This window comes from Heteronotia binoei, chromosome 20, assembly GCF_032191835.1.
Source record: "Heteronotia binoei isolate CCM8104 ecotype False Entrance Well chromosome 20, APGP_CSIRO_Hbin_v1, whole genome shotgun sequence".
Classification (NCBI taxonomy): domain Eukaryota; kingdom Metazoa; phylum Chordata; class Lepidosauria; order Squamata; family Gekkonidae; genus Heteronotia; species Heteronotia binoei.
In genome coordinates, this window is record NC_083242.1 from 3,306,682 (window position 1) to 3,328,674 (window position 21,993).

The following is a 21,993-nucleotide window of genomic DNA, read 5'->3' on the forward strand; positions in this document are numbered from 1 at the left end:
TCTTCAACTCAAAAGGGTCCAGGCAAATAGGCCTGGAAAAACTTCAACTTCTGCCAGTTTGAGTAGACAAGACTGACTTTGATGGACTGAGGGTCTGATTCAGTAGAAGGCAGCTTCATATGTTCATACTGGTTCAAGCTACACGACGGACTGTGAAGCCTGTGATGAGCATGACGGACTGTGAATCCAAGCAGGAGCTGAGCCCCTCTCCCCAACCCAAAAGCTATAGAGTTGCCAATCCCCAAGTGGGGTAAATTGGAAAACGCAGTGTAATGGTTAATAACAAACAAGAAGAACCACTGCGTAATTACATGTTGCAAACATATTCTAAACAAAATTCTTTTATATTCCGTTGCACACATATATTTTTCTCTCAAACCACAGTTCTTCACAATCAAAATACAGTCATTTCTTATGTATATTATTGTAAGGCGGTACTATAGTCCACTGTCAGAAAACTTCTTGATTTGAGAGACATAGACAGTCCCGCAGTGAAAATAACTTCTCCTTTGGGTAACAGATCGAAGTCTGGAAGGTGCAGCGGCTACAGATCCTAGGTTCAATCTGTGTTTTGTTTGCCTTCCACTGGCTGCTATTTTTACATTCCGGAACCCGTTCTTAGGCAATTGCTCATACGATACAACTTCTCTCCTTGGTTAGCACGTGAATGGTTCTCCAACCATTCATGTGCTAACTGAGGAGAGAAGTTGTATCTGATGAGCAATTGCCTAAGAACGGGTTCCGGAATGTAAAACACAGACTGAAACTGGGACCTGTGTAGCCGCCTTTCCCGCCAGACTTCGGTCTGCTATGCAGTGGTTCTCCTTGTTTGTTACTAATTCCCAGGTGGGGACAGGGGATCACCCGGTTTAGAGGCTCCCCCCGCTTCAGGGTCATCAGAAAGCAGGGGAGGGGGGAGGGAGGGAAATGTCTGCTGGGCACTCCATTATTCCTATGGAGACCAATTCCTACAGGGTATAATGGAGGATTGATCCTCAGGTATATGGGGCTCGGGTGGGGGGGGACGCGCTGCTTTTTGAGGTAGAGGCACCAAAATTTCAGCATAGCATCCAATGACTCCTCCTCAAAGCACCCTCCAAGTTTCAAAGAGATTGGACCATATATTTAACAGTGTTTGTCTGTGTCCTTTCTAAAGTTTATATCTCTGCTACCTAATCTTCAATAGGTATACACATGGCCCCGACCCGACATGGCTCGGCTCAACTTGACATGGCCCGGCCTGACAAAGTCTCAATTTATGTCAGATCCGGCCCTCATAATAAATGAGTTTGACACCCCATTTGACATGTCCTTTCCATGCTGATCTGAACATCAGAACGGCAGCCTAGAGTTGGACAGCCGACATCCTCACAAAAGCCGCGGACATCTGCCGATCCCATTATGAAATTCTTTCAGAAGCCCTTGCCCAGGGGTGTCAAACATGCAGTTCGAGGGCCTAATCAGGCCCCCGGAGGGCTCCTATCAGGCCCCCGAGCAACTGGCTGTCATCTGCTTCTTTCTCCCTGTATCTTGCTTCCTTCTGCATAACCGCTTGCTTTGCAAAGTTTGGCCAATTGCTCAGGAGCTACAGAGCAAAACCTCTATTTTCTCCATTGGCTGAAGCTCCTTCCCCCAGTCCCCTGGGGAAGGAAGGAAAGAGCCAGAGCTTCCTTTGTCCAGTTCCCTGGATCCCATGGGAGAAATATAAAGAAAGCATCCTTAAGACCAATGAGTGCTAAGGTTTTAAGTTTTTAAAAATATATATATTTGTGTTTGTGTTTTTTATAAAATTGATATCTCTGCTACCTAATCTTAAACAGGTAAACACATGGCCTGACCCGTCATGGCCCCTCAAGGTCTCATTTATGTCAGATCTGGCCCCCATAACAAATGAGTTCGACACCCCCTGCTCTTGCCCATGACGACATTGACTGAGGGGCAGCGGGGGAAGCCTTTTGCCCTCGAATGATCCCGACTCTCCCCAAGGCAAATTAATCCCATCTGTTTCTAATTTTTCACCATCGCTTTGGTCCCAGGGCGGGATGGTTGGGTGAGCTTCTCTCTTCCACCGCCCCCTCCTTTTGGTTAGCTCAAGCCGATGCAAGGAGGCCAGATTTGGGATGCCCAAGAGAGAGCTCCCGCAAGCCGCCTGCCCTGCCCGGCTGCTGAGTTTCATAAGCCGTTGAGCTGAAGTTTCCTTTGGATGCCAGAAAGGGAAGCTGCTTCAGTCACAAGCCGCCAGGCCCGTCCCTGAATGAACAAGAGGCTTCTCAGAGCATGAAGCTCCCCAGACAACGGCGCAGACGCTGAGAAGACCGAGGAAAGAGTCTTTTGAGCCATAAGGTAAGGTGAAAGGGAGCTGCGTTTGCTGTAGAACGGCAGGATACAGTCATATCTTGCTCCACCCTGTAATATAAGCCTGTGCCAGGAAATTGGGATACAGAGACAGAAAACGACCAAGTTTTGCTAGAGAACTTTTTAGGATAGGCCTAGAACAGGGGTGGCCAAACTGCGGCTCGGGAGCCAAATGTGGCTCGTTTGCAAGTATTGTGTGACTCTTGAAGCCCCCACTGCCCTGCTGGCCAGCCTGGAGAAGGCATGTCTTTAAATCACTTCTCCAAGACAGTCGGGGGCTTGGAGAATGCATTTAAAGTTGCTTTCTTTCCATGTCTTCCTACCTCCCCCCCAAATCTATTTGGTTTCCTTTCTTCCTTCCTTCTTCCCATCTTGCGGCTCTCAAACATCTGACATTCATGTCTTGCAGTTCTCAAAACAACTGACGTTTATTCTGTGTGACTCTTACGTTAAGCAAGTTTGGTCACCCCGGCCTAGAAGAAGAAATTGGATTTATATTCTGCCCTATACTCTGAATCTCAGAGTTTCAGAGCGGTCACAATCTCCTTCACTTCCCCCCACCCACCCACCCACAGCAGACACCCTGTGAGGTGGCTGGGGCTGAGAGAGCTCTCCCAGAAGCTGCCCTTTCACGGACAGCTCAGCGAGAGCTGTGGCTGACCCAAGGCCATTCCAGCAGCTGCAAGTGGAGGAGCAGGGAATCAAACCCTGTTCTCCCAGATAAGAATCCGGGCACTTAACCACTACACCAGGGGGGCCAACGGTAGCTCTCCAGATGTTTTTTGCCTACAACTCCCATCAGCCCCAGCCATTGGCCATGCTGGCTGGGGCTGATGGGAGTTGTAAGCAAAAAACATCTGGAGAGCTACCATTGGCCACCCCTGCACTACACCAAACTGGCTCTACTCCCCTCCTCCCCACAAGGCACCTATCCCTTATTTGAAAATCGAATCTGCCAGTCCTCAAAACAGAATGGCAGGGATTGGTGATATATAACAGCATAAGGGGATATAGGGTTGCCAGATTCAGGTTAGGAAATGCCTGGTGATTTGGGGGATGGAGCTTGTAGAAGGTAAGGACCTCAGCGGTGTGCAATGCCAGACAGTCCCCCCTCTCCAAAGCATCGCTTGTCCCCAGGGTGAACTGATCTCTGTGGTCTAGAGATGAGCTGTAATTCTAGGGGATCCCCAGGTCCCGCCTGAAGGCTGGCATCGCTAGAGCCAAACATGGTTCAGGATGGAAGCAGATCGGGGTTGTTAACAAGGGAAATGAAATACTGAAGTGAAGGCCAGTTGGAGGAGTAAGTGGGATGCTGGAGTAATCAGCCAAGATTACTGTGGGTCGTTGGAGGCTCTGCTTTGGGTGGTCCAGTCTTCTGAGATTTGGCAGGTGGCAACCCAGGGCAGGGCCTTCTCAGTCATGGCCCCAAAGCTCTGGAACCTTCTGCCAGCGAGTGAAGACTTTTTTGTTGTTTTCTTTGGCATTATTCTGCGTCCAATGGTACCTCCTTTCTAACCAATGCTTTTATGTTTATGTATTTTAACGGTGGGGTTTTTTTTGGGGGGGGGATTGGTTTTTACTGATTTGAATACAGGCTTTTATCACAAACGTTTTAAAATTGTTAGCTGCCTTGGGAGGGGCGGGGCTTGCAAGGACAGAAAGGTGGGAGACACCTTTTGGGAATAAATAATCAGTACATCTCTACTTATATCCATTTTGAGAATATGCATCCATTTTGAGGATTTATTTTATTCTATTCAATTTATATCCTGCCCTTCCTGCAAAAGCAGGGAGGCAATAAGTAATAAGTAAATTTCTACTTATATACATATTTTTATTTATTTGTTTGTTTGTTTATTTTGATTTACATGTTCATGTACAGACATGAAACATAAAATACAATAAAACAATGGGAGGGACAGTGGCTCAGTGGTAGAGCATCTGCTTGGTAAGCAGAAGGTCCCAGATTCAATCCCCGGCATCTCTAACTAAAAAGGGTCCAGCAAGAAGGCGTGAAAACCTCAGCTTGAGACCCTGGAGAGCCGCTGCCAGTCTGAGTAGACAATACTGACTTTGATGGACCCAGGAGGGTCTGATTCAGCAGAAGGCAGCTTCATATGTTCATATATAACATAAAACCATAAAAATATTAAAACGTTCGAGGTGCTATGGATCTTTACATGGGGAAGGTTCACGAATGTGACCCCATAGAACTGATTCTGCCGCCACAGGTATCTTTATTTATTTATTTATCTGAGATTTATATCCCGCCCTTCCCACCAGGTGGCTCAGGGCGGCTTACAACATGTAAAACTAACATAAAAATATAAAATTAAGCATTAAAATTAACATTTCATAATTTATAGTTAAAAATCTAGGCATTTGTTATGTACATAAACGTTAAAACCATACAGCGGTCTTAAAGCTACACTCAATTCAAATTCAATTTCAAGTTCGGTATTCGATGTTCAGTGTTCAATGTTCAGTGTTCAGTGCCGGTTAGTTGTGGGCCAGCGAAAGAGGGCTGTCTTACAGGCCCTGCAGAATTGGGTAAGGTCCCGCAGGGCCCTTACCTCTTCCGGCAGCTGGTTCCACCGCTCTCCTCTAGGGTTGCTGGCTTGGGGTCAAGAAATATGTGGAAATTTTGGGGTGCAGCCTGAGAAGGGGAGGGTTTGGGGAGGGGAGGGGCTTCAATGGGATCTAATGCCATAGAGCAGGGGTAGCCAAGGGTAGCTCTCCAGATGTTTTTTGCCTACAACTCCCATCAGCCTCAGCCAGCATGGCCAATGGCTGGGGCTGATGGAGTGGTAGGCAAGAACATCTGGAGAACTACCGTTGGCCACCCCTGCCATACAGTCCACCAGCCGAGGTGGCCATTTTCTCCAGGGGAAATGGGCCCTGTCACCTGGAGGTCAGTTGTAATCCCAGGGGCTCAGGCCCCACCTGCAAGCTGGCAAACTTGCTCTCCTCTCTGCTAGAGAGAGAGAGAGACAGAGACAGAGAGACAGAGAGAGAGAGAGAGAGACAGAAAGAGACACACAGAGAGAGACAGAGAGAGAGACAGAGAGAGAAAGAGACACAGAGAGAGAGAGACAGAGACAGAGAGAGAGAGACAGACAGAAAGAGACACAGATTGAGAGACAGAGACAGAGAGAGACAGAGAGAGGAGAAAACCCTGTGGGAGCCAAGGCTTTCCGCTGAAAATGGCACGGAAATGGCTAGTGGGGTTTCCCCTGCCAGGAACTTTGCTGCAATGGAAAGAGGTCTGCTGGCCCCATTCAAGGCCACTCAGACAATGACTCAGCTCTTCTCTGCTGCCCAGCCAGGCTGCGCCTTTCCCTTCCAGCCTTCCTGTCATTTCTCTTCTTTGCATTTTGGATGGAGTGTCTGGGCACAACAGCCTGGTCCCTTGGGAAGTGGGTTGTCGACCCCTTGGTTAACCTCTGCTCTTGCGCTTGTGGCCGACAACTTCCTTACAGATGCTAAGTCAGCAATCAGGCTTCTTCCCATGCTGTGAAAAGCACCACCAGTTTCTGTGGGGGCGGGAGGGGGGCAAACTGCGGCTCGGGAGCCACATGTGGCTCTTTCACATATTGTGTGGTTCTCAAAGCCCCCCATCCCACCCCACCGGCCGACTTGGAAAAGGCATTTGTCTCTTTAAATCAAATCTCCAAGCCAAGCCAGCTGGTAGCTTGCAGAAGTTAAAGTTGCTTTCTTTAATAATAATAATAATAATAATAATAATAATAATAATAATAATAATAATAATAATAATAATAATATTTTATTTTTATATCCCGCCCTCCCCGCCAGGCGGGCCCAGGGTGGCTAACAGACATGGGGTCCCATGATTCACATTAAACAATAAACAGTATGACAGGCATGGGAGTCCCATGATTCACATAAAACATAGCAATTTAAACATTAATTACAAATAAGTTATTTAAAATACATAAAACATATAAAATAGGTGCTAAAATAATATAGTCCTGATGTATATGAGATGGCTAAATATCTGTTCGTTCGTTATCAGGTTCTGTCTCAAATACCACAAGATGTCTCAAATGCCAACTGAAAAAGAAATGTTTTGCAAGCCCTGCGGAATTGGTTCAGGTCCCGCAGGGCTCGCACCATCTCTGGAAGGTCATTCCACCAGCGAGGGGCTATCACCGAGAAGGCCTGCTCCCTAGTGGCCTTCAACCTAACTTCTTTTGGCCCAGGGATTGTTAATAAATTCTGGAACCAGACCTCAGTGCTCTCCGGGGTACATATGGGGAGAGGCGGTCCTTTAGGTAGGCACCTTTCCACCTCTCCCTCCATCCCCTCCCCTCTATTTGCCTCCCTCCCTCCTTTCCTTCCTTCCCAGACATCTGGTGTTTATTCTATGTGGCGCTTACGTTAAGCAAGCTGGGCCACCCCTGCACCAGAGAATGCTTGGTGTCTTCTCATGGTCTGTTGGGGACCACATTTTGATGAAGGCCAGTTTGGGTAGCACTCCCTGCCCTCTGGGCTGCTATCAGGGGAGAATGTATTTCCTCCCCCCCCCCCCCAGGCAGGGATGCTAGCTTCCAGGTATGGCCTGGGCCCCCCCTTGGAATTACACCTTATCTCAAGGAAGCCAGCCTCCAGGTGGGACCTGGGGATCCCCTGGATTTACAGCTCATCTCCAGACTACAGAGATCAGTTCACCTGGAGGAAATGGATGCTTTGGAGCAGGGGTGGAGAACCTCTGTCCTGAGAGCCGTATACGGCCCTCGAGATCACTTGGTATGGCCCTCGGGGATTGCTGGGCCGAACAGAGCCATTTGGCAGCCTCCTGGGGCCTGGCTGGCCAGCGAGGATCGTGGGGGCCCAGCCGCGCTGTGCAGCAGCCTCCCCAGGGCCAGGCAGGGATCACAAGCTCAGATGTACTGTGCGGTAGCCTCCCTGGGGCCTGGCCGGCCGGCAGAATTGCTGCAGGGCCTGGAAAAGTTACTGTCACAGTTCAGGTAAGTTTCCCCCTCATTTCTTTATTTCACTTTCTTTCAATTTCTTCTCCCCATTTCTTTGTTCCCCTTTATTCCATTTCTTTCTTTCCTTTCCCCCATTTCTTTATTTCCCTTTCTTATCCCCTTTATTTCCTTTAGTTCCATTTCTTTCCCCATTTCTTTATTTCCCTTTCTTCCCCCCCTTTGTTTACCTTTATTACTCTTTCTCCCCTCCATTTCATTTCCTTTTCTTCCCCCCATTTCTTTCTTCCCCTTTCTTCCTTCCTTTATCTCTCTCTCTCTCTCTCTCTCCGTGCAGCCTGTGTGCTGGGCATTGGGAAGGACTGCTGCTGGGGTATGTGGGTGCCTTTAAAAGTCTGCTGAGAGCAGCTGCAGTTTCCACATGAAGGGAGGGAGGGAGGGGTGGCAGGGGTGAGGGATGGGAGCCAGCTTCCACCAATTCAGTTTGCACATGATTATCTCAGATGGTGTGGCCTAATATGCTAATGAGTGTGTGACCTAATATGCTAATATTAGGGGATGTAGTCTAATATGCTACTGGGTTTCTGCTGGGCTTTTTCTACAAAAAAAGCCCTGGACCGATGCATTTGCCTAGGGTGGTGGATCGGGGGTGTGTGTGTGCCAGATTGGGCTCTCCCCACATGACTTCAAAAAGAAAAACAAAGATTTGCATTGATTTTGCTGCCCTGAATCGTTCTCCCTCGGCAGAGCACTGTTTTTTAAGTTGATAATTTTGTACGGCCCTTGAATGATGTTATAAATATCCATATGGCCCTTGGCAGAAAAAAGGTTCCCCACCCCTGCTTTGGAGGGTGGGCTCTGTGACATTTTACCCCACTGAGTTCCCTATCCTCCCCAGGCTCCATCCCCAAATCTCCAGGAGTTTCCCAAACTGGATCTGGCAGCACAGCTACCTTCAAGAATGTAAAATCTTGGCCGTCTATAAATCAGACACGTAGTAGTTCTGCCCTTGGACACTTTAAAAACTATCTTCATTTCCAATGCATAAATAATAGGAATGGAGACAGAAAGAGGGAACTTTGAGGATCTGCGACGGAAGACCTTGAAACGCCTACTGGCTTTGGCTACAAGCCCTGTCTAAGTGCTTCTAAATGTCAACACAGGCAGGGAGCAGGTAGCTCTGAGGAAAAGAGGCTTCTAAACAATCTGGGCATTTTGCGCCATCCTTCTGTTCGCCGTCTGCTCCTTGGTGTCTTTTTTCCATCCACAAGGACTTTCTTTATGCCTCAGCCTGTCCTGAAGGAATCAAGTTTATCTGTGTTGCTAGCTGAGGTTTGCAGAGGACAGGTAGCCTCTGGGGCTTTTTGTAGCAGGAGCTCCTTTGCATATTAGCCACACCCTGCTGATGTAGCCAATCCTCCAAGAGCTTACAGGGCTCTTGGCACAGGGCCTACTGTAAACTCCAGGAGGATTGGCTACATTAGAGATGTGTAGCCTAATATGCAGAGGAGTTCCTGCTACAAAAGGAGCTCTCTAACTATTCTGGTGAGCACGATCAAAAGGGCGTTTCAGAAAAAAAGACCTTTGACTCTCTGGTCAAAACCCAGGGAACTTTGCACTCTTTGATCCTTTAGAAATGTTGCCAGTCTCCTCAAAGTTACTGGGGATGCATAGGAAGAACAATAAGAATAAGAATTGCAGATTTATACTCCACCCTTCTCTCTGAATCAGAGACTCAGAGCGGCTTACAATCTCCCATATCTTCTCCCCGCACAACAGACACCCTGTGAGGTGGGTGAGGCTGAGAGGGCTCTCACAGCAGCTGCTTTTTCAAGGACAACTCTGCCAGAGCTATGGCTGACCCAAGGCCATTCCAGCAGCTGCAAGTGGAAGAGTGGGGAATGAAACCGGTTCTCCCAGATAAGAGTCCGCACACTTCACCACTACACCAAACTGGCTCACTACCATCTCTACAAAGATTGTGGTCAGGGTCAAAGGAGAGGTGTGTCGATCAACCAGGAAATCTTATAGGCAGTGATCACCCAGACGCTTCTGAGGCAGTGGGTTGGCTTTCTCCTGTTGCCTTGACCTTGACCTTTGGCACTGATGAGCTCACTGCCTTTGTACATGGAGGCTCCATTTAGGACAGGTCCTACCAGTCCACACGAGCTGCAGTAACAAACACCATGGAGCCTGGGCTTGCCTCCTAGCTGATGCCAGCTGCTTGAGTAGTTGCAGAATTATTCCTGGGCAGCTGGCTGCAATTGCACCCTTAGGCACAGGCTTGTAAAAAACAGCCAAGGGAGGCTGCGAGTTGTGGAAGCAACACAGTCACAAAGAAGAAATTAGATTCATACCCTGCCCTTCACTCTGAATCTCAGAGAGGCTCACAATCTCCTTTACCTTCCTCCCCACAACAGACACTCTGTGAGGGAGGTGGGGCTGAGAGAGCTCTGACAGAAGCTGCCCTTTCAAGGACAACTCCGGCGAGAGCTATGGCTGACCCAAGGTCATTCCAGCAGCTGAAAGTGGAAGAGTGGGGAATCAAACCCGGTTCTCCCAGATAAGAGTCCTCACACTTAACCACTGCACCAGACTGGCTCTTGACTCAAGGACCATGGCTGTTCCTCCAGCCCTTGGACCAATTCTTGACTCTGATCTCAGAATTTCCCTCCCCCTACTTGTGAATGACCTTGGACTCTTGAACCTCGCTTCCTGTGTGCCACTCTGAACTGGGCTCTGCTGTCTTGGTAACTGACCTTGGTACTGAACCTGGACTCTGGCTCTGGAATTTGGCTTGAACTAGACCGAGACTCTTGACATGACCAGCGTGCAGGAACAAATTAGAGAACTGCAAAAAGAAAACCATGCAAATTTGCAAGGAAGAGAAGGAAATTAGCGCTACTATGCAGCTGCACTTGGGCATCAGTGAAAATACATCCCACCGATTTTTTTTTCCTGTTTAGTGGCACAAGATATAAAAATCCCTCCAGAGATTCTGGCAGAGGACTCCTCCCCCATACAAACTGTAGTTCTGTGCAAAGTAGGGGGGCGTTAAAGCCGACTTTGCACAGGTGTGTGGATCACAGCTTGTAATTGCAATAAATGGATTTCCCTTTGAACCTCCAAAAGAAAAAAGTCAGTCAGGTAGATCCATTTCATAGTTTTTAGTGATATCGGTAGGAGCGGCTAACCTACTATCGACTAGGCAAGCTCAAAGTACAGAATAAAGGAAATACAATTTTATACCTCCCATGGCCATTCTTCCCAACCACTTATTTCAGAACAATACACATTTGCTCTTTGATATGACCCCCCACCCTCTAACATACATCGTATGGCGATGTAAATGAAGCAATTACCTATGCTGGGCGTGTTAGTGAATATTTATGAAGCTATTAAGCGTGCTCAGTGTCCACCCATAGACCCCCTCCCATCACACTTTCATTCCTCGCTGCCAAGATGGCCTTGAGATATATCAAACTCTGTCTAACACAGAGACGTCACTATAATATGTAGCATCCCTAAGTTTCACTCCTGCTTGGGGAGGGACGGTGGCTCAGTGGTAGAGCATCTGCTTGGGAAGGAGAAGGCCCCAGGTTCAATCCCTGGCATCTCCAAAAAAGAGTCCAGGGAAATAGGTGTGAAAAACCTCAGCTTGAAACCTTGGAGAGCCGCTGCCAGTCTGAGAAGACAATACTGACTTTGATGGACTGAGGGTCTGATTCAGTATAAGGCAGCTTCATATGTTCATATGCTTCTCTGTTGGCTAAAGTTAACGCTTACACGTTGGGTTTCACTTCAGCTCAAACATCAAAATCATCTCCCTCGCAATGCTAGCGTCGGGGAGTTCTACTGTGCATTCTGTACACTCAACATGTTCCCTTCTGTTATGAGATTGTGTTCTTTCACAGTTTTTCACAGCAGCCAATAACACTGCAGAGAATCTGCTGGCGCTTGGCCATATGCAGCCCCTTGTCAGTTTCAGAAAAAGTCCGGTCAGTTTCAACACTGGATTTCCCTCCCGCTTTGCCTGAGTTCCTTCCTGTTTCCTTTCATTCCACAGACTAATGCTAAAATGCATGCACAAAACTCGAAGCAGAAGAATTTAAAGGAAGGCATTTGCTAAACACTACTGCACAGCTGCAATAGGGCAATTGTGTAAAAAAAAAAACACCCTTTAGTTGCCACCCCCCCCCCTACATATCACAAATGATGATGGTATCGCTTTGCTCTGCTCTGGTAAGACCTCACCTGGAGGATTGTGTTCAGTTTTGGACACCACATTTTGAGAAGGATCTAGACAAGCTGGAAGGGGTCCAGAGGAGGGCGACGAAGATGGTGAGGGGTCTGGAGACCAAGTCCTATGAGGAAAGGTTGAAGGAGCTGGGCATGTTTAGCCTGGAGAGGAGGCGGCTGAGAGGTGATACGATCACCATCTTCAACGACTTGAAGGGCTGTCATAGAGAGGATGGTGTGGAATTGTTTTCTGTGGCCCTGGAAGGTAGGACCAGAACCAATGGGTTGAAATTAAATCAAAAGAGTTTCTGGCTCAACATTAGGAAGAACTTCCTGACTGTTAGAGCGGTTCCTCAGTGGAACAGGCTTCCTCGGGAGGTGGTGGGTTCTTCTTCTTGGAGGTTTTTAAACAGAGGCTAGATGGCCCTCTGACAGCAATGAGGATCTTGTGAATTAAGGGGGTGGTATTGTGAGTTCCTGCATTGTGCAGGGGGTTGGACTAGATGACCCTGGAGGTCCCTTCCAACTCTATGATTCTATGTTCCACCACAATTTAGAATAGCACATTTTCTTTATTGTAACTTCAGAATAAATACACTGGAGGGAGGAGGGATGGTGCATAACATGGGCACAAGTCAAGACTAAAGGCTTACCTGTCTGAAAGTCTGCCGTAAGTATTGTGTGTGTAAAGGGTCCTTATGTTCTTATCCTGGTTTCACATTCACTCCAAAAATCGATCGCTCAACAAGCCCCTCTCTGTTTCCCTACTTGGCGATGAAAAAGGCTCCGTAATCTTGAAACACCAACTGGGTTTTGTTCTCTCTTTTTTTGGAAGAGGAAAAAAAAAAGATAAGGTTTTCTTATCGGCAAAATGAAGGGGTTTATATACGCTCCTGGAAATGGAATCTCATTGTGGTCTTTGGAAGGGAAGAAAATCCTTTTGAACATGTTGTTAAGGTGTTATGGGCCGACGAGGCCTTGAATTCAGCAGGAGCTCACAGGAGAGCAGCTCCTGAACCTTTCTAGCCCCCCCTCCTCCTCTCCATCTACCTTGTCCACTGAATAGTAGGTGCAGCTACATAACAATCCCTGGATTAGGAGAGCAGGCAGCCAGCCAGCCACCAGGGGCTTTGCCATGCCCCCAGCAGCCCTCATGAACCCCTGGAGAAGCCCGTGCCTCCCCTTCCCCACTTCTTATGTGATTTTGGGTGGCTTGCTGGCCTTTTGGCTGGGGGGGGGGGTGGCCCAGGAGACCCCAGGCGAGTGAGGCCTTCTGAGGCTGGCTGGCTCTCTAGCCAGCCCAAGAAGGCCTCACTCGCCCGGGGCTTTCCTTTTTCGCATGGGGTTGCTTTTGGCTGGTGGAGGGGTGTAATACGCTAATGAGTTATGCTAATGAGCCCCACCCCCTATTTTTCTACAAAATGACCCCTGGGGCCGAGTCTCTTGCTGTGTTCTCTGGGTCTGTGTAAGGAGGCAGGTAATGTTTTGTGTGCAGGATCGATCCTAGAAACTGGAATCATAGCTCATCTCCGAATGACACGGACCAGATCCCCTGGAGAAATGGTAGCTTTGGAGGGGGTGTGTGTGTGTGTGGACTGAATGGCATCTTATCCTACCAGTGCTTGATTCAACCCTGTGGAGGCCCCCAGGCCGTCAAAACCTTGGGGCCCCCCTTGCAAATTATTTCAGAGTCAGAGCACCTGCCCAGTTGCCCATGACCCCCTGCTGCAGCCTGCAGACCCCTTCTCAAAAGCCCCTTTGACAAAGCTGCGGGGGAGAGGCAGAGAGAGGCAAACTTGGTGACAACGCCAGCAGCAGCCGCACTGGGCGAGTCGGGCAAAAAGCAGCTCAGTTGCTAGCTGTGCGTGCAGCCTGGGAGGGCAAGCAGGAGGGAAACTGGAGGGGGGGCGGCCCAGAGCCCATAAAGGCGTAGAGGCCCAAGGCCAGTGGCTACTTGGCCTAATTGTTAATCCGTCCCTGTGCTAGGGTTGCCAAGCCCCAGGTGGGGGCAGGGGATCACCCGGTTTGGAGGCCCTCCCCCCCGCTTCAGGGTCATCAGAAAGCGGGGGAGGGGAGGGAAATGTCTGCTGGGAACTCTGTTATTCCCTATAGAGATTTATTCCCATAGAAAATCATGGAGAATTGATCTGCGGGTATCTGGGGCTCTGGGGGGGAACTGTTTTTTGGGGTAGAGGCACCAAATTTTCAGTATAGCATCTAGTGCCTCTCCCCAAAATAACCCCCAATTTTCAAAAGGATTGGACCAGGGGGTCCAATTCTATGAGCCCCAAAAGAAGATGCCCCTATCCTTCATTATTTCCTATGGAAGGAAGGAATTGAAAAGGTGTGCCATCCCTTTCAATGTGATGGCCAGAACTCCCTGTGCAGTTCAATTATGCTTGTCACAGCCTTGATCTTGGCTCCACCCCTAATGTCTCCTGGCCCCACCCCCAAACTCTCCGGGCTCCACCCCCAAAGTCCCCAGATATTTCTTGAATTGGACTTGGCAACCCTACCCTGTACCCTGCTGAAGTCCTCGTCCTCCGGGGGTTTCCCAACCTGCATCTGGCAACCCAACCCCCCATCTGCCCACTGAGAGCCAGTTTGGTGTAGTGGTTAAGCATGTGGACTCTTCTCTGGGAGAACCGGGTTTGATTCCCCACTCCTCCACTCGCAGCTGCTGGAATGGTCTTGGGCCAGCCATAGCTCTCTCACAGAGCTGTCCTCGAAAGGGCAGCTTCTGCCAGAGCTCTCTCAGCCCCACCCACCTCACAGGGTGTCTGTTGTGGGGGGAGAAAGAGAAAAGAGATTGCAAGCCGCTCTGAGTCGATTCAGAGTGAAGGGCGGGGTGTAAATCTTCTTCTGGTGGCCACGAGAGACCCGGGCGACCCTAGATTATCTTCATGTGGCCAGCAGAGAAATTAAGGCCACCGCGTGAGTTCATGAACTTAACCAGCTCCCTCTCTGAGCAGATGTTGTCTATTGTTGCCGTTGTGGCCAGGGGAAAAAAAAACCCAGGGCCTCTAAAGTGAGGAGTTCACAGCAGGTGAAAAAGCAGGGAGCTTCATATGCAAAGGATTTAGGCTTGTATTGGGCTCCCTGGACCAGCCCCGCAAGCGTCTGAGTGATTAGCATTAATGATGTTTGTTTGGCAGAGACTTTTAAAACACAGACCGGTGTCCTTGGGTAACACAAGCCAGGGCAAGAAAGTGGGGCTTCTCACAGAAGCTGGGTGCCTTATGCAGCATGGTGTGCAAAAGGAGAAATGTTAGACCTACATCTCTTTGTTGTTGCACCGTGACAACCGGCTGCATAAGAACTGGATCGTCTCTGGCTGTTTTCAGGCGCCCCGGCCTTGTGTGTGTGTGTGTATGTGCGTCGTGGCATACCGGTGGCTGCATCAGATAAATAAACATCCGGTGTGAGGATGAATCGGCCTCTATCAAGAGCATTTTACAAGCGTTATATCCAGGGCCCCGTCCAGAGCGGCAGAGCCGAGAGGCACTTGTTAAAGTCTGCAATGGGCTGGGAGTCTGTTGTGGTGGTGGAGAAAATTAGTTTTGTCTGGATTTGGGGCTCTTTTTAGAAGAAGAAGATATTGGATTAATATCCTGCCCTCCACTCCGAATCTCAGAGACACAGAGCGGCTCACAATCTCCTTTACCTTCCTTCCCCACAACAGACACCTTGTGAGGTGGGTGGGACTGAGAGAGCTCTCCCAGAAGCTGCTCTTTCAATGACAGCTCTGAGAGAGCTCAGGCTGACCCAAGGCCAGTCCAGCAGCTGCAAGTGGAGGAGTGGGGAATCAAACCCGGTTCTCCCAGATAAGAGTCCACACACTTCACAACAACACCAAACTGGCTTTTCACCAGTACACCAAATTGGCTCTCTTTAAGAAAAAGATATTGGATTTATATCCCGCCCTCCACTCTGAATCTCAGAGTTTCAGAGCAGCTCACAATCTCCTTTACTTTCCTCCCCCACAAGAGACACCCTGTGAGGTGGTGGGGCTGAGAGAACTCTCACAGAAGCTGCCCTTTCAAGGACAACCTCTGCCAGAGCTATGGCTGACCCAAGACCATTCCAGCAGCTGCAAGTGGAGGAGTGGAGAATCAAACCCGGTTCTCCCAGATAAGAGTCTGTGCACTTAACCCCTACACCAAACTGGCTGTCTGAGGAGGAGTGCTTAAAACATTCTGTTAAGGACACATAACACTGAGGAAATAGATTTATTACCATATGTTACCAATAAAATTGTTTTATCACGAAAAAAAAGGACACATAACACTGAGCTGAGTTGGAGCAAGTGCAATTTCAGCCAGCTGAAATCCATTTAACCTACAGATGTTTACAAAATTTTCTTCCATGGACCTGTCTGGGAAGAACATAAGAGAAGCCATGTTGGATCAGGCCAATGGCCCCTCCAGTCCAACACTCTGTGTCACATAAGAACATAAGAGAAGCCCTGTTGGATCAGGCCAATGGCCCCTCCAGTCCAACACTCTGTGTCACATAAGAACATAAGAGAAGCCCTGTTGGATCAGGCCAATGGCCCCTCCAGTCCAACACTCTGTGTCACATAAGAACATAAGAGAAGCCCTGTTGGATCAGGCCAATGGCCCCTCCAGTCCAACACTCTGTGTAACATAAGAACATAAGAGAAGCCATGTTGGATCAGGCCAATGGCCCCTCCAGTCCAACACTCTGTGTCACATAAGAACATAAGAGAAGCCCTGTTGGATCAGGCCAATGGCCCATCCAGTCCAACACTCTGTGTCACATAAGAACATAAGAAGCCCTGTTGGATCAGGCCAATGGCCCCTCCAGTCCAACACTCTGTGTCACATAAGAACATAAGAGAAGCCCTGTTGGATCAGGCCAATGGCCCCTCCAGTCCAACACTCTGTGTCACATAAGAACATAAGAGAAGCCCTGTTGGATCAGGCCAATGGCCCCTCCAGTCCAACACTCTGTGTCACATAAGAACATAAGAGAAGCCCTGTTGGATCAGGCCAATGGCCCCTCCAGTCCAACACTCTGTGTCACATAAGAACATAAGAGAAGCCCTGTTGGATCAGGCCAATGGCCCCTCCAGTCCAACACTCTGTGTCACACAGTGGCCAAACCCCCCCACCCATGTGCTATCAGGAGGTCCATCAGTGGGGTCAGGACACTGGAAGCCCTCCCTCTGCTCCCAAGCACCAAGAAGTCAGAGCCTCATTGCCCCAGAGAGAGAGTTCCAATGATAAACTGGGGCTAATAGCCACTGATGGACCTCTGCTCCAGATGTTTATCCAATCCCCTCTTGAAGCTGGCTATGCTTGTAACCGCCACCACCTCATGGCAGTGAATTCCACGTTCTAATCACCCTTTGGGTGAAGGACTTCCTTTTATCAGTTCTTACCCCACTGCTCAGCAATTTCATTGAATGTCCATGATTTCTTGTATTGTGAGAAAGGAACTTCTTTCTCTATCTGCTCTATCCCACACATTATCTTGTAAACTACTATCATGTCACCCCCTCCGCCGACGTTTCTCCAAGCCAATTCCCTTTTCTCCGTTTAACGGTCATGACAACCCTGTGAGGTAGGTTGGGCTGAGATGATGGGTGCATCCCCATGGAGACTGGCCTCAAGTGGGTTTGGCTGTTCTTGTGCAGTAAAAATCCAATCGCAAAGCACGTTATTTAGTGTGTGTGAATGCGCCATGCGTGGCTCACCCGGAAATCTTCCATGGCAGAGTGGTAGATTATTCATCTGCGCAGAGTGAACATTCAGTGTTATGCCTCTTTATATATATGATATATGAAGCTGCCTTATACTGAATCAGACCCTTGGTCCATCAAAGTCAGTATTGTCTACTCAGACTGGCAGCGGCTCTCCAGGGACTCAAGCTGAGGTTTTTCACTTCTGTTTGCCTGGACCCTTTTTTGGAGATGCCGGGGATTGAACCTAGGACCTTCTGCTTCCCAAGCAGATGCTCTACCACTGAGCCACTTCAAGGCATAATTGAGGAACCCCAGTTTACAGTTGGTAGAGTCTTTTAAAAGGAGTATAGCAGGAGTCTCCAATCTTTTTGAGCCCGTGGGCACCTTTGGAATTCTGACGCTGGGTAGTAGGCGCACTCACAAAATAGCTGCTGAAGGAGGTGTTTGACACCACCTTCTCTAGAGGGATGGTCCATGAGAGGTACTTAAGACTTCTCATTCCTTAGGTACAATTTCCATGGCCAAATGGTGGTATTTCTTTCCCTTTAAAAAAAAAAGTCTTCTGCCCTTGTCTCTCCGGTTCCGCCAGGCGAAGATGCGTGCTGTCCTTCTGCTGTTCTTTGTGGCCTCTTCCCTGCAAGCCAGCCTCCTGCCAGGAGAAAAAGCCTCATCAAAGAAGGAGACCTGGAGGGGTTCTTGCGTGCGATGCTGTGACTCAACAGAGCAGCCGGGCTCCGTCACCTCCTCCCGATACATCCGGATGACGAGCGACTCCGCCTATTCGCTGCCCAAAATCCGGCCCACGGTAGACATCACAATCCTGAAAGGTGAGCAGTGGCCCGTTCATTCTCCATCGGAAGAGCTGGTTCTCTTAGGGATGCCAGCCTCCTGGTGGGACCTGGAGATCCCACAGAATTACAGCTCCTCTCCAGACTACACTTGGAGAGAATAGATGCTTTGGAGGGTGGACTCTATGATATTAGGAAAGGAAAGGTCCCCTGTGCAAGCACCAGTCGTTTCCGACTCTGGGGTGACGCTGCTTTCACAACGTTTTCACTGCAGACCTTTTTACGGGGTGGTTTGCCATTGCCTTCCCCAGTCCTCTACGCTTTCCCCCCAGCAAGCTGGGGACTCATTTGACCGACCTCGGAAGGATGGAAGGCTGAGTCAACCTGGAGCCATCTGACTGGCCCCCTTTTAAAACCATCTATGCTTGTGGGCATCTCTACCTCCGCTCGCAGTGAATTCTACAGTTCAATTCAAAAAAGAACGATAAAGGTAGTCCCCTGTGCAAGCACCAGTCATTTCTGACTCTGGGTTGACGCTGCTTTCACGTTTTCACGGCAGACCTTTCGATGGGGTGCTTTGCCACTGCCTTCCCCGGTCATTACACTTTACTCTTCCTACGATATTAGACCCTGCTGAAATTCTCCCCCCGCCCAAACCTGTTGAGGGCTGCCAGTGTCCAGGTGGCCTCTGGAGGTCTCCTGGAAACCTCCAGGTTACAGACAGGGCTGTAGCCAGGATTTTACAAATTGGGGGGGGGGGCTCTTTAAAATGTCAGGGGGCACCGCGGGGCTTGCCGCTTCTCAGGAGCTTTCTGCAACGGGGGCAAAAGCTGACGGCTCTGAATGTGGCCAAGTCAAGGCAGCCAAGCCTAAAACTTTGGAGTCAAGAAGGGACCTCACCTTGCATGCAAGCAGGGGGTTTTCCTTCCACCTCCCTCTCTCCCACCCTGGCACTCTGCAGCCAGGAGCTCCATCTGCGCCCCCCCCCCAGCCCATTCCACATGGCTTCCTCTGCCTCCCTCCTCTCCACCTGTTGATTTTCTTGCCGCGATGTACCGTGACCTGCTCAGCTCTCCGGGCTCTGGCTGTCACGGAGGACACTGTGCTGGCTCAGCCACGGCAAAATGGAAATGGGAAAAAAGCAGACTGCAACCCGGAGTCTGCCTGGGAGCCAGGGGGCAGTGCCCCCACAGGCCCCCCTGTTGCAGAGATCCATTCTCCTGGAGAAAATGGATCCTTTGGAGGATGGACGTTATGGCATTATACGCTACTGAGATCTCTGTCCTCCCCAGGCCCCATCCCCAAATCTCCAGGAGTTTTCCAATCTGGCAACTATACCTCTCCATCCCACACTGGTGGCCCTGGGAGGACCTGGCAACGCTATTTCCTCCAAATCTGGCCTGCTTCACAAGGTCATGTTCACCTTAAAAGATGACTTTGGCACCTCCCAATGAAATGTGCATGCAGGAAACTGTGGGTAAGACTTTTGTAGGCCCCACCGGCCCATGGCTTTTTAATGGAATGGATTATGGCATCCAGATCCAAATATCGAAGTTCAAGGAAACGAGGACCAGTTCTCCACTAACCTTCTGCCGCTCTCACGCTCCTCTTCTCCGCGGGGCTTCTGTCGGATTTCACACTCTCTACCCTGGGGCTGCAGCTCACTTCGCCTCTTTCGCACAGCAAACAGAAACTGGTTTTTAGAGGGTCTTGTTTGCTGTGTGAAAGAAGCAGAGTGAGTTGCAACCCCGGGGCAGATAGTGTGAAATCTGGCAGAGAAGAGGAGAGTGGCAAAAGGCTAGTGGGAAATCAGTCTGTGATTCGCAAGGGAAAAGTGAACCAGTCTCAAGCTTGTGGCCCTAATCAAGCTTTAGGCTAGTTGTGTTCTTGCAGTAGAGAGAGAAGGGCACTCTGCCTATGCCCAGTGGCCCTGCCCTCTTCATTGTCACCCCTCGAGTCCCATGGTGGAGTCCAATGCTGAAAATCAAGGCTATGTTGTGGTGCAAACAAAACTTCCGCTCCAGCTCATAGCCATCTTCAAAAATAAGTTTTTCCAGGGCTTTTTTTAAATAGCAGGAACTCCTTTGAATATTTGGCCACACCAGGGGTGGAATTCTAGCAGGAGCTCCTTTGCATATTAGGCCACACACCCTGATGTAGCCAATCCTCCAAGAGCTTACAAGGCTCTTTTTTGGAGCTTACAGTAGGCCCTGTACGAAGAGCCCTGTAAGCTCTTGGAGGATGGGCTACATCAGGGGTGTGTGGCCTAATATGCTCCTGCTAGAATTCCACCCTTGGGCCACACCTCCCTGATGTAGCCAATCCTCCAAGAGCTTACAGGGCTCTTTGTACAGGGTCTTCTGTAAGCTCCAGGAAGATTGGCTACATCAGGGTGTGTGGCCTAATATGCAAAGGAGCTCCTGCGAGAATTCCACCCTTGGGCCACACCCCCCTGATGTAGCCAATCCTCCAAGAGCTTACAGGGCTCTTCGTACAGGGTCTTCTGTAAGCTCCAGGAGGATTGGCTACATCAGGGTGTGTGGCCTAATATGCAAAGGAGCTCCTGCTAGAATTCCACCCTTGGGCCACACCTCCCTGATGTAGCCAATCCTCCAAGAGCTTACAGGGCTCTTTGTACAGGGTCTTCTGTAAGCTCCAGGAGGATTGGCTACATCAGGGTGTGTGGCCTATATGCAAAGGAGCTCCTGCTAGAATTCCACCCTTGGGCCACACCTCCCTGATGTAGCCAATCCTCCAAGAGCTTACAGGGTTCTTCGTACAGGGCCTACTGTAAGCTCCAGGAGGATTGGCTACATCAGGGGGTGTGGCCTAATTCACAAAGGAGTTGCTGCTGCAAATAAAAACCCTGATGTTCCTCCCCCCCCTATTGTCGACTTCTCTTTGCCTCCATAGGTGAAAAAGGCGAAATGGGGCCCAAAGGGCTGTTGGGTCCGGAGGGCAAAGCAGGGCATCCGGGCCTACGGGGTTTAAATGGCTGGAAAGGGCAGAAAGGTCAGCTTGGGCCCCCCGGCCACTCCTGCAAGCAGTATTACGTGGCCTTTTCCGTGGGCCGCCGCAAACCCCTCCACAGCTTGGACTACTACCAGCACGTCACCTTCGACACGGAGTTCGTCAACCTCTACAAGCACTTCAACATGTTCACAGGGAAGTTCTTTTGCTACGTAGCCGGGGTCTACTTCTTCAACCTCAACGTCCACACCTGGAACTACAAGGAGACCTACCTCCACATCATGAAGAACGACTCCCCAGCGGCCATCCTGTACTCCCAGCCCAGCGAACGCAGCATCATGCAGAGCCAGAGTCTCATGTTGGATCTCCAGGAAGGGGATGAGGTCTGGGTGCGGATGTTCAAGAGGGAGAGAGAGAACGCCATCTACAGCGAGGAGTCCGACGTCTACATCACCTTCAACGGACATCTAATTAAGCCAGCCGTAGAATGAATGGCTTCTGGATTGAAGCCACCGCCACCGATGGATGTTCTTCAGATGTTGCACTGTTATGTTAGCTGGTACAAATCTGCTTGCCTACACGGCATCCAAGAGACACTCGGCAGGGCTATCATAGAGTAAGTGGCCTTATGTTTGCACCCATAACTGGTACTTGGGATGAATGTACTCATGATTTTTCATACCGAAAGCCTCGGAGACAACACCCCTGTCCTGAATTTGGAGGTTCCATTTAACCCCTGGTGGAGCTGGCCTCTGTGAATGTGTCTACGTCCCTTTCCAAAGCCATCTCAGCTAGTAGCTGTCCTGATGTCTTGTTGCAGTGAGTTCCACAAGGCAGGTGTGCATATCTGAAGAAGAAATTTTCTTTCAGTCTGTCCTGCTTCCATAGGCCCACTCCCTTAGGTTCTAGTACTCTGGGACAGGGAGAAAGAACTTCTCTCTATCCACTTCCAGCATCATCTTTGCAACCTCTGTCATGCCCCACC

The 21,993-nt window shown here is 49.6% G+C and overlaps 1 protein-coding gene across 1 annotated transcript; it reads left to right on the top strand.

Moving 5' to 3' along the window:
• The first annotated feature begins 17,845 nt into the window (after positions 1–17,845).
• Positions 17,846–21,505, top strand: C1QTNF8 (C1q and TNF related 8). Its single transcript, XM_060260775.1, has 2 exons — positions 17,846–18,077; positions 20,952–21,505. Exons 1-2 carry the CDS (start codon positions 17,846–17,848, stop codon positions 21,497–21,499), a joined length of 780 nt encoding a protein of 259 aa, XP_060116758.1. The 3' UTR covers positions 21,500–21,505.
• Positions 21,506–21,993: the final 488 nt, after the last annotated feature.

Excerpts from the sequence above, each read along its gene's own strand:
- C1QTNF8 (XM_060260775.1), top strand. The coding sequence starts at position 17,846 with ATGCGTGCTGTCCTTCTGCTGTTCTTTGTGGCCTCTTCCCTGCAAGCC. Across the intron at positions 18,078-20,951 it reads AGACATCACAATCCTGAAAG|GTGAAAAAGGCGAAATGGGG; the intron begins GTGAGCAGTGGC and ends TTGCCTCCATAG.